The following is a 14668-nucleotide window of genomic DNA, read 5'->3' as shown; positions in this document are numbered from 1 at the left end:
GGATCCCGAGAGGTGGCATGCAAAGAAGAGACTTCTTAAGGGTTTTTTACAGGGGCTTTTAAACCAAATTTTAAAGGGGGGAGGGGGGGCTGATTCAGATGGCTCAGACAGGCTTGGGGGGGGGAGTCTGCCAGGGCACAGGCCAGAGCTAACTAATGGGCGCGGGTTGGGAGGGCTAGGAAGGGTTGGGATTCCGGGGGAGACACTAAGCCATTCCATTGGGGGGTTCACCATCTCTACTGTTTGTGGGAGAGGCAGATATGGTGGGGGCCGGGGGCCAAATGATGTTCGGAGGATGCAGGTTTGCTGTTTAAGAGCGATCGCGCATTCCGACCCTCATCGCCCTTCTCGCACCCCCGGGTGCTCGGGATTACAGGACCCTGGTCTCCGGCTGGTGTCGCTTAATGCCAGGTCCGTGGTACATAAGGCTCCCCTCATTTACGACCTCATACAAGAGGGTAGAGCGGACCTGGCGTGCATTACGGAGACCTGGTTGGGCCATGAGGGGTGTGTGCCCCTTAGCAAACTATGCCCACCAGGCTTCTGGGCGTTTCACCAACCGAGAGCCCATGGCAGGGGTGGGGTGGTGGTGTCAGTGGTTATTAGGGAAAGTCTTGGACCTCAGGAGGTCACTGTGCCTCAGATAGGCGGGTGTGAGTCCCTCTGTGTGAAGTGGGGCCTTGGAGCTCAGGTGGGCCTTTTTGTTACATACCTGTCTCCCTGCTATGTTTCATCGGCTCTGCCGGAGCTGCTAGATGTATTAGCTGGATTGGCGGTTGATTTCCCCAGCTCATGATCCTGGGGGATTTCAATCTGCCTTCCATTGGTGAGACATCCAAGTCACCTCGGGAGTTCATGGCTTCCATGACAGCTATGGACCTAACTCAGTTAATTCAAGACCCCCCCCCCATAATGGGGGACACATGCTTGACCTGATTTTTGTCTCTGGGCAGTGGATGAATGATCTAGATTTAGGGGATATTTCTATTCAACCCTTGTCATGGTCTGATCATTTCCTCATCAGGCTTGACTTCCATACCGCTACCCCTCGCCGCAGGGAGGCGGAACTGACTAGATCAGTGATGGCGAAACTATGGCACACGTGCCACAGGTGGCACACGGAGCCATTTGTCAGGGCACGTGTTCACCTTTTTAAAGCCATTTTTCGCCCTCCCCAGGCTCCAGAGGCTTTATAGGAGCCCGGGGAGGGTGAAAAGAGCCTCCCCCGCTCCCCGGAGGCCCTCCGGAGGCTTCAGGGACCATCCGGAGGCTTCCCTGAAGCCTTCGGAACGCTTAAAACAACCCTCCGAGCAAACCGGAAGTGACTTCCGGTTTGTTCGGAGGGTCGTTTTAAGTGTTCCGAAGGCTTCAGGGACCGTCCGGAGGCTTCCCTGACGCCTACGGAGCACTTAAAACTACTTGAGGAGGCGGTGGTGAGGCCCCTCCTCAAGAAGCCTCCCCTGGACCCAGCTTCTTTAGCCAACTATCGTCCGGTCTCCAACCTTCGCTTTGTAGCAAAGGTTGTCGAGAGTGTGGTAGCACGTCAGCTTCCCCAGTACCTGGATGAAGCTGTCTACCTGGATCCGTTTCAGTCGGGTTTCAGGCCCGGGTACAGCACGGAGACGGCAATGGTCGCGTTGGTCGATGATCTCTGGCGGGCCCGGGACAGGGGCTGTTCCTCTGTCCTGGTCCTATTAGACCTCCCGGCGGCTTTTGATACCATCGACCATGGTATCCTACTGTGACGACTCGGGGGATTGGGAGTGGGGGGCACCATTTTATGGTGGTTCTCCTCCTACCTGTCGGATCGGTCGCAATTTGTGTTGACTGGAGGGCAGAGATCGACCCCCAGGCGCGTCACTTGTGGGGTGCCCCAGGGGTCGGTTCTCTCACCCCTCCTGTTCAACATATACATGAAACTGCTGGGTGAGATCATCCGTGGTTTTGGGGTACGGTATCATCAATATGCTGATGATACCCAACTTTTCATCTCTACCCCAAACCACCCAAACGATGCCCTCGACGTGATGTCCCGATGCCTGGAGGCTGTGCGGATCTGGATGGGGAGGAACAGGCTCAAGCTCAATCCCTCCAAGACTGAGTGGCTGTGGTTTCCGTCATCCCGATTTGTACATCTTGTCCCATCTTTGATGATAGGGGGAGAAATTTTAGCCCCCTCAGAGAAGGCTCACAATCTGGGGTGAGTCCTGGATACGCGGCTTAGTTTAGAAGAACACCTGACGGCCGTGACCAGGGGGGCCTTTTACCAGGTTCGCCTGGTACGCCAGTTGCGCCCCTTCCTGGATCGGGATGCTCTGTGCACAGTCACTCATGCCCTCGTCCTTTCTCGCCTGGACTACTGCAATGCTCTCTATATGGGGCTGCCCTTGAAGAGCACCCAGAGGCTGGTCCAGAATGCAGCCGTGCAGGTTGTCATGGGGGTACCTAGGTGCTCCCATGTTACACCCCTTTTAGGCGGCCTGCACTGGTTGCCGGTTGTTTTCCGGGTGCGATTCAAGGTATTAATTATGACCTTTAAAGCACTCCATGGCTTAGGCCCAGGGTACCTGCGAGACCACCTACTGCCACCAGTAGCCTCCCACCGTCCAGTATGATCCCACAGAGTTGGCCTCCTCAGGATGCCGTCGGCCAGACAGTGTCGGCTGGTGACCCCCAGGGGGAGAGCCTTCTCTGTGGGAGCGCCTTCCCTCTGGAATGAGCTGCCCCCGGAGCTTCGCATAATCCCTGACCTCCGGTCCTTCCGGCGCGCCCTAAAAAGTTGGCTTTTCCAGCAAGTCGGCCTGCCCTGTTAATTTTAACTTATTTTAAATGTATTGTTTTTTAAATTCGGTTTGTTTTTTTGGATATGGATTTAATTTTTTTTTAACTTTTGGGATGTGTGTTTTTTAATGTTGTACGCTGCCCTGAGTCCTTTTGGAGAAGGGCGGCATATAAATCCAAATAAATAAATCCAAATAAACAAAACAAACAAACTGTTAAGATCTGTTTCAGAGACTGAGAAACCTGGACTGTATTGTAAGATTTGCACATGAGTCTTAACTTGCTTGACATTGAGCTGCTGCCTGAGACACTTCACTGCTGGCTCCTTCATACTTGTTCAACCAAAATAATTTTCTGCACTTGTTTAACAGTATATTTGTTTTACAATAAGGAATACTTAACCCCGTAAGATTTCTGTTTAAATTGAACCTGAAAATTAGGAAGCTTGAGGAATAATAAAAGTGGGCTTGACTGTGAAATCAGTTCGGTTCTAATAATGACAACACGTTCCTGGATTCATAAGAACTCAAAAGTATTTTATTATTATGTATACTTATTTAGTACATTTGGTACCTACATTTGGTGGATCCTGGCATAACTGTTATAAGTTTGCTTTTCTTTGCTGATGTGGCAAGGCATGTTTCTGTGATCTTAAATGTTATAACTAAGGTCTGAAAATGAGAGGGGGAAATGATTCCATAGAATTATTCTTGAGCATGATCTGCATAGTTTCAGAATCAAAATGTGTAAACAAGTGTTACTATTTTTGTTTTTTCAGATATCAGAAAAGAAAGGAAAAGAAGGAAAAGCTGTATTCGGAGGTCCAGTTGTCAGCTCACTGTATCAAGAAGAAACCATCAGGTGAATTAGAGTGATATTTTTATGGTTTATGGCATTTTTCAGAATATTTGAAACAGGATACTTTTCCTATTAGATTAGAAATAATGCAAAAGTACTTTATAGGTATATAACTGTTTGAATCAGTAATTGTCAATATTGCTGGTTCTAATTTATCCGTAATGTGAAATGTTTGGGTGTATTTGGGTGTATAATAGGTCTATGTTTTTTGGTTTAAGTCATTTAAAAGTTAAATTTTGTAGAAAGATTAATAATTGGGAGAAAATATTAAATAAACACTGTGATGATTTTTAATGCCCTTGTCCTTCACTTTTATTTATAAGCTGTATTCAGTGCTTTTTAATGGAATGTTCTAGCTGAAGCTATAGTCTTATATATCTAACTGGAAAACTGCCTGGAAAATCAGTTCAGGGTTCTGGTGTAAGCACTGATAAAATTGTATGGTAATTCTTTATTAACCTCTTAACAAACGTAAAGATTATGCTAAATGATCAGCTGGTCAAGACAAATTACGGAAGCAGTATAAATGTAAGGTTACTAATTGAGGTCAGTTTGTGAAATTGAAAGAAAATGTGTGAAGATTAAATATGAAAGTTATGGTTAAATAAAAGAAGCTAAGAAACAGAAATATAGAATAATGAAATAAGTATCGTGTTTGTTCTGTTAAACTTTAAAGCAGTGTTTCTCAACCTTGGCGACTTTAAGTCCTGTGGACTTCAACTCCCAGAATCCCCCAGCCAGTTGGGGAATTCTGGGAGTTGAAGTCCACAGGACTTAAAGTCGCCAAGGTTGAGAAACACTGCTTTAAATCTTTGAGCTGATGGCAGCCATACAAGATAGACAAGACTAAGAAAACAAAGCGATGTCGGTCAGTTCCATTTTTATTGTAACAGATAGAGTAACAGAATCTGGCCAGTCTGATTATGCTTTCCTTTTCCTCCCTTTGTGTGGACATAGTTTTTCAACGTCTTTTCTTGCTCTGGGCTCAGGCCCTTCCAATCTGACAATTCCCTTGTTAGCTGCTTTTCCTCTTATCTTTTAAGGCCATTCCCTTTTCCTTCCATAGGTAGTAGAGACTTTTGTGAATTCAATCTTCAGATAAGGATAATAACATTGTTGGTAGCATAGGTGGCAAATTTCTAGGTTGAGAATAGAGAACCAAATTGTTAATTCCCACATGCCTCTGTTGTGGGTAAGGTGTTTGACTGGATGATATTTTGTTGGTTTGTGTGAGTAAAAAACTTTCTTGGATTCCTAGCAGTTTCGTTCAAATTCAAACCAGGATTTGAAACGAAAGTTGATTATCCCCAACTATCTTTTAAGATAAATGCTGAAAGTACCACACTTGGAGAACACTGTCTACATCTAGTCATTTCAGAGAAACATGATTCCTTGAATCTAGATAAAAAGGATGAAATTTGAAAGTCAACAAATTTTGTACTACAGACTCCGGTCCTCCAACCTCCAGTTTTATCTAGCATGCTTAATAGTCCCTATCATATTTTTCACTCTGATGCCATGTAATTTATCAGCATGTTATTAATCTCATTAAACCAAGCAACCATCTGGCAACTCTTTGGGTTAGACCAGCCTAATACAGAAATAGAAAGATTGATGGCTCTAGAATTGATTATTTGGTCTGAGAGATAAATGAACAATTTTGACAGGAAGTAACAGAACATGAACATGTATGTACTGTAGTTCTAAAAAAAATTAAAACAGCTTTCCTTACACAGTTTACACATTTTCCCTAAACAAATAATTCAGAAATAATTCAGTCTCAAGTTCTTGTTAGGAATGTTAATCATTAAATTGGAAGAAATAAACATGAAACCATACTACGGATACCATTGGATTTCTCCTAGCATTAATTTTGTACTCACACAAAAAATGAGTATGTTCCTTTAAAAATCAGAAAGAGAAAAAGAGAGAGAGAGAGATGCATCTCAGTTGTTGTTTTTGATATAACATCTAGAACATCATTTGAAAGGCATTAAAATTTATAATAGATTCCTAAATTTCAGCCAGGTTCCTTACATGCATAAATTAGGGAAATAAGAAATATGATTTCTTCATTTCAACATTTTATGTTACCTATTTGGAGGTATACCTCAAAAGCTGCTTTATCACTTTTAAGCTATAAATAACTTAGGTTTGTCTTCACCAAAATGAAGTTTCTCAGAACATAGGTTCTTTGATAAGAGATCTATCATTTGTGTTTTTTCCAATTGGGTAGAGGGAGGATTTTCTTAGTATTTTGTCCAGAGGTACAATGTTCTTTCCAAGACCTATTCCAGCCTCTGTAGAGATGTACATTTTTTTCATTCCAAAAGACATAGAAAAGTCTCTTCATATAGAAGAATGAGATGGAGAGCATATAAATTTAGAAAATAAATATTTGTCTAATCAAGGTTAATATTTATTTTGCAGGTAATAATTTATTTTATTAGAATCCTGATTCTTAATTTGTTTTTGTTTTTTGTTTGTATTATTCAAATGCTTTCAATAATAGCCAAATAAATAAAAAGCCAAAATATCAATGTTAGGTTAGGCTTGTACATTCCCTCTTCTTGTTTATTTGGGATTGCTCATATGTTGACATTACATTTGAAGAAGAGTATACAGCATTTAAGAGGGAGAGTGATGTTTAAATTAAAAAAAAAAACAGTTCTATACATCAAAGTTTGATCACATCAAACTGTTATCTAAGAAGCTGTATACATTTCTTCCAATAAAGAGGTAAGGCTAAAAAAGAAAGACTTTTACAGTAAATTAGAATTTACGAATCAAAGCTTCTACAGATTTTTGTCTTTTAAAGAGCTATGAAACTTCCTTCGTGATACTGCCAGATTTAAAGGTTCCCAAGCATTGAAAAAGAACACATTACTGTAAACATTTAAATGTTTTGTTTAAACTTTTTATTTAAAACTTGTAGCAGGCAACTACAATAAGAACACTATTGTAAACATTTAAATGTTTTATTTAAACTTTTAAATGTTTAAAATAAGGAGTTCTTATTGTAGTTGCCTGCTTCAAGCTTTAAAGGAAGGACCAAGAAGAAATAACTCACTAACTCCGTGAGTGTGGAAATGTTTTCAAATAAAAGAGCAAAGAAATTACTTATTTATTTATCCTGCCTTTATGATTTTATGATTTATGTTTGTGTTTAATGAATAACTCAAGGTGGTGAATATACCTAATATATCTTTTTCCTCCAGTTTCCCCACAAAACAATTGTGTAAGGTGACTTGGACTGAGATAGAGAATGCTTGTCCTTTAAAAACAAAGGAGAGCACAAATGATGTGACCAGTATCATTTAGTAGATTTCGCTAACATTTAAAATACTACATTACATTTGTTATCAAATGTAGAGCCGTAAGGGAAACAAGGGAAAAAATCAGCTTTCCAAATAATTGCATTATCCAAGCATTGATTAAAATAATTTTTTCCAGTTACTGAGGTACAGCTTGAAATCAAATGAAGCAATGGGTTACTGGTGGCAGTGGCATAATTTTCTTCAAGGAACGTATAGCGTTTATTTGCATTCTCATTTTCTAACAAGTATAGAGCATACTTGTATTTTTATCCAGGTAAACTAGAATATTGCTAAGCTAAATTCCCTTACACTGAGAGAAAACAAAAGTATGTTGCTTTGAGTGGAGGGTGTATGTGGTTTTTCAAAGGTTCCTGCATTACTAATCTTGCGTGTAGTGTATACTTTTTTCATGCGTGGGCAATTGGGTAACACATGTCTCATTAGGTTCGGGTTATTCTCTGAGGAGAGCACAGAAGTGTACAGGCAAGTGGGCATCACTTCCTCTCTAGGGAAGCAGACTGCTCAGAATAAACTTGAGTTATGGATTTATTCAGCCTATAAAACCTCAGCTGGCATAAATAATGGAGAAAGCAAAGGTTTGTCTGCAGTGCATACCTCAGGGACACATGCTTGCTTCTCTCCCCCCACCGCCTTTTCTTATGAAAATGATCCCAGTTGCACTGATAGATAATAACAACACCAAGCAATTAAAAGCTATGGGTGGCTGGAGAGAGGAGAAAGGGTTCAGTTAATGAGCTTTTCCTCTTCCTGTACCCAAGAGAGCCTCAGAAGTGATGGGGCGATTAAACGAAGAGATAATTAGAGATTATGAGAGGATGGGCCCTATGAGGTGTAAGAGGGCCTTGACATAAACAGTAGCTGTTGCAACTGTGTCTTGGCTTCCATCTCTTGCTTCAGTAGCACAATGACAAGTAGACAGGAAAGACCACCTGTTTGTGGCACATGGTACTCTTTCTGTAACAGTTAGATGATTTCAGAAAAATAAGAAGAATAGTGATGGAACACAGCCATCTTATCAGTTGGCTATTTAGTTTCAAAGCTGACATGCTGACAAAGATGATTTATGCATTATTTCCAGTACTGGATGGTTCTGCAGCTCTCAACAATATTTTTTCCTTTAAAAAAATAGATGTTTGCTGAAGATTCCGTAGGTAATACAACATATGATAAGACATTTGAGGTTTTCATTCAGAAAAGATGTACTTGTTGGAAATAAAGGGGAATTTTTTTCTTATTATTTTCTGTTTTAGGAGAATTTTTTTCTTTTTACACACTGTTGTTTTCTTAAAATATTTTTAATTAGGCTTTTATATCAATCAATACACATACACACACACATGACATACCATTCATGCATCATCACGAAATCTCCAGAAACAAAGCCTACAAACTTGAAATTTGGCACGTATGTTCGTCTTGGCTTCTAGGTGCTCGCTAAGAAAAGATTTTTCGAAATGACCATCAGATCATTAGTATTTCTTATATTATTATTAACACACTCTGATGCTAAGGAGTTAGACATTCTACTCCCCCTCTCCATCTGAAAAGAACTCTGTTCCAACTGCCACTTGGGTGAGGGCATGGCCAGCGCGTGACTCATCCAGCCTGCGGGCTGGGAGTTTAGACATTCTACTCCCCCTCCTCACCTGAAAAACGCTCTGATGCTAGAAGAGTTAGACTGAGGGAGAGAAGGGGATAAGATAGGAGAGGCCTTTGTAGGGCAAGCCTGAGGGAGAGAAGCGGAGTGTTTGTAACTTACTGATTGTAACTACTCATAGTGACATTATAAATTAATTATGACAAAGTTTGTATATTTCTGCAAATGATACTGTATTGTTAAATGAGAACTAACATTTGCTGAAATATTAGATACATTGCATAAGAGGTGGGGGGCTTTTGCGCACCGAACCAGCAGTAATGCCAGTAGCAACCCCCTCTGCATTGCATGTTACCTGAATGAGTGTTTGACAAGAAATGAATTATACCAAGGTAGTCCACGTTAATGGAGGAAATAGATAAGATTGTATAACGTGATAGAATATTTATTAAAGATTGAGACATTTGAACATTTGACATTTAAAAGAAGGAAAAATGAATGGTGTAAAGAGGGTGCTTCTGTCCCTTTTGTGGAAATGAATGCAGTGGGAAATAAGGTACTTAATTATGTATAGCAAAACAAGAAGACTTAATGTAATGTTAAGAATGTACGCATGGGAATTAAATACCGTCCACCAAGCAATGCCAGAGGGCGGCGCCGAGGAGCAGGGCCTTCTCTGTGATGGGCCCAGCCCTCTGGAATGACCTCCCCCCCCCGACATTAGGACAGCAACCGATCTCCGCTCCTTCCGCACGAAACTCAAGACCCACCTGTTCCAACTAGCCGGCCTGGCCTGAATTATAGCTATTTTCTAATCCCTCTGGATAAAATTCTAAATTAAGTTTAACTCTGGGTATTTTAATTGTTTTTAATTGCATTTTGCTGTTTTTAATTAATCATTTATTTATTTATTATGTGTTGTACATTGCTTTTTATATCTCCTCCTTGTTATTTGTTATTTATTTGTTGTGAAATAAATTGTACGCCGCCCCGAGTCCCTTGGTGGAGAGGGTGCGGCATATAAATTAGATTAATTAATAAATAAATAAATAAATAAATAAATAAATAATAAATAAATAAATAAATAAATAAATAATAAATAAATAAATAAATAATAAATAAATAAATAAATAAATAAATAAATAAATAAATAAATAAATAAATAAATAAATAAATAAATAAATAATAAATAAATAAATAAATAAATAAAAAATAAATAAAAAATAAATAAATATAAAATGTTTTATTAGTACAAAAGATGTAAACTGAGGTGAGAGAAAAGCAATGAAGATCAGATCACTAAAGAAAGAGTGAACACAATGAGAAGGGAGGATCAAAAATGCCACGATTGAATGAAATTGAGGGATCTTTTGCAGAGAGTTGAGTTTAAAGAACAAAAGCCAGTATATGAACATGGTAAGGACAAATGTGTTGATATGGTTTCAGTTACGTTTCTTTTTTCTTTTCTTATCTCTTGCCTCAAGATTTTCTACAGTAGATTCCAAGTATTTGAAATCCTTCAGAGATAAATGATCTACCGCTTGGCAAAAGTTACAGTATTGTTCAGGCAGAGAACCTGGAATAAATGGCTCTTTGCTAGATAGGCCTCTGAATAGAGAATTTATCTTTTTGCTTGCTTGTTTGTTTGTTTTGCTTGCAGTCCCTAAGATAAGATAGTTGCTTTCCTCATGCTAAGAACCCAGATTTGCTGAAGAAAGGAGTGGTCAGGAGGAAATTTATACTAGATATATTAGCATCACATTTGAAATAGATTTCGCAAATAACTACATTAATTGATTTTTTTTGTTTTAAAATTTGAATTATTATGAGAAATGCATAATGGTTTTTTTTCTAAATGAAACTGATTTATAACTTACAGTTCTTTGAGGATTGTTTGCAGTATATTATTTAAGTGTTCTGTGATGCAGGATGTCTACAATATTTGCCAAAAACACTGAAAGTTTAAAATAATCAGTAACGGGAAAATGATTGAACTAATGAAAAAGCTGGCTTCTCATGTTTGTGTAGTTTGCATTTCTTGCTTGGTAACAGGGAATACACCCCTTTTTATTTCTTCTTAGGGAGGAAGATAAGAACATATTTGACTATTGCAGAGAAAACAACATTGACCATGTAACCAAAGCCATCCGATCAAAAAAAGTCGACGTGAACGCTAAAGATGACAAGGTATTGAACCCAGGGTGGGTTCAGTCAATAAGTCTGATATATGAGATTAATGTCTTTTTAAATCTTCCTTGAAGCTGCTGTATCTCTGTCCCAGTTTGTCCCAGACATCTTTGCAGATATATTTGTCCAGTTTTATCTATGTATCATAATTTTACTATTGTAAAATTATGCAGCTTCTTAGAAATAAATCCATAATACATGATTGGATTTTGTCTTTCAAAATTGAGAATAGTTACAATTTATCGAATATATTTTGAAAAGCCAAGTACCATTGTGCTTCCTCTGATTGACATAAGACACAACGCACCTGAACGTGGGTGTTTTGTAATTTGTTTGCATTGGTTGTTTATGCTAACCAGAATGAATGCCCTTCATGTCAAGAAGAATATGTGAATATGTTACCCCAGTTTTAGTAGCACCACTTATCTACCTGGTTAGCTATTTTAACCATGTTTCATTTTAGATACATATCATGTAAACTACGTTATAGTGATGGTGGAATAAAAACACTGTTTTTTGGTATAAGGAATTTAAGTTTAGGATTTTGTGACAGTCCCAGATCTGCCTTTGGGCACAACATACCTTCAATTTAGTTTTTACTTCAGAATATAAGGTCTGGATGGGGAAGGAGGGAGTAGAGTTATTCTAAGAGAGCAGGGTAAGGTTTGATATCATTCCATCATTCCCCTTCTACCAGAGTAGGAGATACATTAAGATGATCCGCCCCAGGGAATAATATAATCCGATAGATTCTTGAATCCTCTGAAGTTAGAGGCCTCCATAAAGTGTTGAATTGGGAAATTAAAAAAGCATTTCAGATCAATTTTTCAATAGCCCAGTATAGTTATGTGGAGCCTGGCTTCATTCTGAGGTGCTCTGAACAATGTTGTAAAGCAGGACAATGGCCAGAGCACAAAACCAGTGTGGGATTTATAATATACAATATAGGTTTTGCCATATAAATCGCTAAACATTAATGTAGAGATATATGCCTATCTGGTAGCCTTTATTATATTGTAGCCTACATAGCATCGTTAGATAACTAGCAACACTTTTATGGGATAGTTAAAGGCTCACTATCATTAGTTCTAGAAAATCTGAATGCTGAAACTCTTAAGTATCTGCTGACAAAAAAATGATATTAATGTCAATGCTACTTTTCTTGCAATTTATACTGAAGTATGTGTTGCATTATCTGATCTACTTACATGGGATTAGTTAGTTTTGTCTGAGAATGGAGATGAGATTACATGGTCTCTTGACCCTTCCCATTTCAATTTATTCATATTAACTGAAAAAGATTGAATACAGGTGGTCTTCGTCTTATGACCACAATTGAGCAAAAATTCTGTGGCTAAGTGAGACACTGGTTAAGTGAGTTTTACCCCATTTTTTTACCTTTCTTGCCACAATTGTTCAGCGAATCATTGCAGTTAAGTGAGTCTCATGATTGTTACAGATTGCATGTGGCTTCCCCATTGACTTTGGTTGTCCAAAGGTCACAAAAGATGATCACATGATACTGCAACTATCATAAATATGAACCAGTTGCCAAATGGCCAAATTTTGATCAATGACTACAGGGAGGCTGCAAAGATCATAAGTGGGAAAGCCGGTCATAAGTCCCTGTTTTTAGTGCTGTTATAACTTTGAGCGGTCACTAAATAAATGATTGTAAGTCAAGACTACCTATAGGTGTGTATGTAACTGGTGTCACCTTCTTTAAAGGAAGTAACAATTTTTCATTTCTCAAGAAACTTTCTCTGGATTCAGATTACCCCAATCAGCACATGTCACAATTAGCCTTTTTTGCAGCAAATTGTTTTTAAGGTGATGTATGTAACCACATGTGTCCGTGTATCAAACCTTTTCAATGAAGGTTGAAAATGAGAGAATATGCCATTGTTACCTTAATAGAGGTCTTGTGGAAGGAAAGAGAAAGATACATTTTGATCTCCAGTTTTTCTCCACTAAATTTTCTCTTGAACCATTTTCATTAATTAGCTGTAATATATGTTATAGTAGCTCAGCTTCTACTTTATTAATCTCAGTCATCGTTTGAGGGACAAGCTGCACTACTTGTAGATAACACTTCTGCCATTTTTGCATGTTCAGAGTGGGAATGAGAAGGTGAATGTACAAAGTAGTGAACACCTCCTGGAGGCGGGGTAGTGCCAGACTTGATCATTAGACCTGACCATCTTAAATAATTACCGTCATGTCTCTAGGCCTCCCTTTCTAGGAAGGCAGAAGAGGAGGTGGTGTTATGGAGCAGTTACAGGGAGCTTGTTATCTAAGTCTCTTACAAGTGGGATTTAGATCTAGACAGAAAACTATTGGTTGTTATTGTGGATTATTTGTGGAGGCACCTGGACCTTGTCTGGTCTTGTTGATTATCACAGTGATAGTCTGTCGTATCAACCATGATTACCTTTTAAACTGTTTGTGAGGATTGAGGACACTATCCTGCAAAGAGCAGTTCCAATTCATGTTGGTGAGGAAGGAAATGTCATGTCCTTGAACACTAAAATAGACAACTTTAGTAGGAATTCAGTAATCACTGGAACTACATAATCAACAATGAAGTAAGAGTTTAGAGCCGTGATGGCACACCTATGGCACACGTGCCACAGGTGGCAAGCAGAGCCATAACTGCCAGCAAACGAGCCTTCAACTCCAGCGTGCATGCATGCGCTGACCAGCTGGTTTTTGGCCTTCCAGAGGGAGGCGGGAGGCCTCTGGAGGAAAGCCTCTGGAGCCTGGGGAGGGCGAAAAACTGGCCCAACGGACCAACTGGAAGTTCAGAAACACTCAGTTTCCGATTTCCGGAAAGCCTTCGGGGGGCTGGGGGATGCCGTTTTTGTCCTCCCCAGGCTCCAAGGGAGGCCTGCTAGGCCCAAAAATGGGCATGGGGGGGTTGCGTGCTCATGCACAGGGGTGTGTGGGACGGGGGCATTGAATTATGGGTGTGGGCACGTGTAGGCGCTTTCGGCACCCGAGGGAAAAAAAGTTCGCCATCACTGGTCTAGAGCTTATGTCAGAGCAGTTCTGTGGGTCCTCTGGATGAACTACAGTACTTTGATTTTTTTTTCTATAAGATTGCTTTTTTGTTTTGAATTCTTCCATTCTGTTTTAGCACTGTATTATTGTGGTAAGCTAAAATATCGCCACTTTGATAGGCCCTGGCTTTCAACCTCCATGTAACTTATATAAGAAGTTTTGTGATTTTTTTAAAATTTCAGTTTGTGTTTATGTAGCAATTTTTGTTCTTGTCACACCCTGCTGCTTAGAAGGAAAAGTTTTAACAAGGCTGTTTATTCAAGTTAGTATTCTTCTTGTGTTCTGTGTGCATAGAAGCTGAACTAAACACAGGGAAATAAATTCATTTAAAGAAACACCAAGTAGGATGCCATTCAATTATCTTTTGCTTTGCAACAATCACCTGCACTAATAATTCTGTAGCAGTGTTAACTTAAATACTTGGAATGGAGTTAGCGAAATCTCGTTTTTAAAACCCAAGAGTTGTTAGAAGAGCACATTTCTGTGGCACATTTGTATTTATGGTCAGACTAAAATAAAAGCTGTCCAACATGCTGGCTTCCCCCCTTATCATCATACTTGCCTGCTTGTTCTGCTCTTGGTCTGCAACATGTGTAGTCTCCCAATACATTGTTTCGTAGCGAACAGATGAAGTGCTTACACATTCATAGACTGAGACGCCACAAATTCAGTTGGGTCCTCTTATAGCGCTGAGCAGATTTCTGTCCTTTGAGCCATGACATTCCCGGCTGGAGTTCTGAATGCTGATGGCATGGCCTTTTATTATTAATCAGGAATTCAAACAAAATTAATTTGTTGAAAGTAGAGGAAAGAGTTTAAAATTCAAAGCTAGAAGCCTTCATCCTGC

The 14668-nt window shown here is 39.6% G+C and overlaps 1 protein-coding gene across 2 annotated transcripts in view; it reads left to right on the top strand.

The window, feature by feature from the left end:
- Positions 1 to 14668, top strand: part of ACBD6 (acyl-CoA binding domain containing 6) — a 125025-nt gene that overhangs the window by 38678 nt on the left and 71679 nt on the right. The window contains exons 4-5 of one of the 2 annotated variants that reach the window (XM_081947381.1): positions 3560 to 3642; positions 10656 to 10761. In XM_081947381.1, coding sequence (XP_081803507.1) covers positions 3560 to 3642; positions 10656 to 10761 — 189 coding nt within the window. Of the gene's footprint in view, positions 1 to 3559; positions 3643 to 10655; positions 10776 to 14668 lie in introns of both variants that reach the window. The other variant, XM_081947382.1, reaches the window with a different exon arrangement.

Source organism: Natrix helvetica, assembly GCF_964273705.1.
Source record: "Natrix helvetica genome assembly, chromosome: 3".
NCBI lineage: Eukaryota > Metazoa > Chordata > Lepidosauria > Squamata > Natricidae > Natrix > Natrix helvetica.
This window is presented reverse-complemented; position numbering and strand designations above follow the sequence as displayed.